At 30.1% G+C, this 2,264-nt stretch overlaps 1 pseudogene across 1 annotated transcript in view; it reads left to right on the top strand.

Moving 5' to 3' along the window:
- Positions 1 to 243, top strand: part of TEOVI_000346000:pseudogene — a 675-nt pseudogene extending 432 nt beyond the window's left edge. Inside the window, exon 3 of the mRNA in view lies at positions 1 to 243. This exon is cut by the window's left edge and continues 168 nt beyond it. Within this exon, the coding sequence occupies positions 1 to 243 (243 nt within the window).
- Positions 244 to 2,264: the final 2,021 nt, after the last annotated feature.

Here is a 2,264-nt window from a genome sequence, read left to right as displayed (position 1 = left end):
TTCTTTTTTTCTTCTTTTTTTCTTTTTGACTTTATTAAAATATATTTATATATTTATATATTTATATATTTTTTTTCCTTTTCCTTTTCCCTTCCCATTTCCCTCAGAAGCGCATGCGAGAGCACACTCCTTGAATGGGGTTTTCATGTTCCAATCATTGTGTGTGTTTGTATGACGCACTCTAGCACGTCGCTCTGTTTTTATTGTTTTTGTTATATTTTTCGTCCTCTCCATATAAATTAAATGAATGAATTACTTATATTAATATATATTTTAAAAATAAAAATAATAAAAGTAATATATATATATATATATAAATATACCATTTGCGCTTTTTTTTGTTTTGCTGCTCTTTTAACTAGTGGATCACACACCGAGGAATTTGAATCAAAAAGGAGCCACTTCCCGCTGTTCGCACACTCTCAAAGAAGAAAAAAAAATAAATAACAGATAAGCGAAAGAAATTAATTTGATAAGACAGCAACGACAAAAGGGTGTTTACACAAAAAAAAAATAAAATAAGCGCAAGTAAAAGAACAAAGATTTATGTTTTAGAAAAAAAAAGCAAGATGGATGGTGTGTACATATAAGAAATTAAGTTAGGTTAAATTAAAGTGTTACCCTCAATTCCGTTTGCATTTCTGTTCTTTCCTCAAAGGGGGGGGTGGAAGGAAAAGGAAGGAGAGAAAAAGAAAAGATGTAACATTACATATAAATATAATTATTTACCTATTTATTCATATTTGTGTCTTATTAGTTGAGTCAAAACGAAATTAAAAGAAAATTAAACGAAGTGTTTGTGTTGCAATTCATACTGTACATTAATATGAATAATGTTTACGCTTTTGCATATTATTTTGGTGTGAGTGAGTGAGTGAGTGTGGTGGGAAAGGGTTGCAGTAACACCTGTTGGGGGTTTTTCTTTTTCTTTTTTGTTGTTGTTACAAAATTATTATTATTATTATTATTTTGTTTCCACCTCCTTTTTTTTTGGTTCTTGCCGTTACGGATTTATTTTTAGCCATACGGATGTTGTGGGAATGGAGGGTGAATGGAAACAAACGAAGGTGAATAACAACATTTACGTTTATGGGATTTGGTTTAATTTTTTTAATTGTCTTTCTTCTTTTTTTTTTTTTGGTTGTGTGCTTTCGCCGTCTCGTATCATATCAACTTGCGTGTGCCTCGCAATATGACGCATATGTGTTTTCTTTTTCTTTCTTTTTTTTTTTTGTAATAATTTCTCACTGGTACCACATACGGTTCCGACATTATCAGGAACAACGTTACGGAACTAATTATGTTGATCATCATTTAATTCTTTTTTTTTTGTTGTTGCTCTTGTAGAAATTTTTTAAAAAAAGGAAAAAAAAGAGAATTTTCGAGACACTTCGTTTTATCTTGTTTTCGTTTTTTGTTTTTTGTTTTTTTTTGTGTTTTTTGTGTTTGTTTGTTTGCGGCTGCGGTGAGAAGTGACAAAAGCAGCGAAACCGAAACGTTTATGCGGGAAGGACAATATTATCTTTCTTTTTTTCTTTTTTTTATTCAGTAACGGGAAGGGGCGACAGTCGCTAAGCTCACACGTAAGCTCGTGCAAGAATGGTGGGACAGTTGAATATATTCCATAATAAATAAATATAAAAAAAAGGAAGGAAAAACACTCGCAATATTATTTCCTTTCTGGTTTTGAATGTATTTTATTTTCTCACCATTGTTTCCCTTCGTTTTTTCTTTGTGTATGTTTTTTTTAAAATAAAAAAAACACGTTTGACATGATGGAAAGGAAAGATATTTTTTTTTCTTTTCTTCCAATGTGTCCGTCAACTTCATATATTTATACTTATTAAAGTCAGCATATACCTATTGTTATTTATTTTATAAGTATATAAGTATATAAATAAATAAATAAATATATATATGTATGTATGTGTGTGTAATCGTTTATTCATATTTGCTTTATGGACCATTTTTTGCAGTTGATTCCCGTGCGTTTTATCCCTCTCTTCTTTTGTTAATTCTTTTTTGTTAATTTTGTTCATCTCCTTATATATTCCATCTTGAAGAAGCACAACTGTTGTTTGTGTGTTTCCTGTCCTGTGCTGCATATTCGTTTGCTACTACGGCTCATGTGTTTTATTTAGTGCGTGAATTCACTTTACACACCTAACTGCACTTTGCGATGTTGTAGTCCTTTTTCATCTTCATCTTTATCTTTGTATTGATATTTTGCTTTACTTTTAATTTAATTCCATTCAATTCAATTT

The sequence above is a fragment of the Trypanosoma equiperdum genome (assembly GCF_001457755.1).
Source record: "Trypanosoma equiperdum strain OVI genome assembly, contig: ctg_753, whole genome shotgun sequence".
In the NCBI taxonomy this organism is placed as follows: domain Eukaryota; phylum Euglenozoa; class Kinetoplastea; order Trypanosomatida; family Trypanosomatidae; genus Trypanosoma; species Trypanosoma equiperdum.
This window is presented reverse-complemented; position numbering and strand designations above follow the sequence as displayed.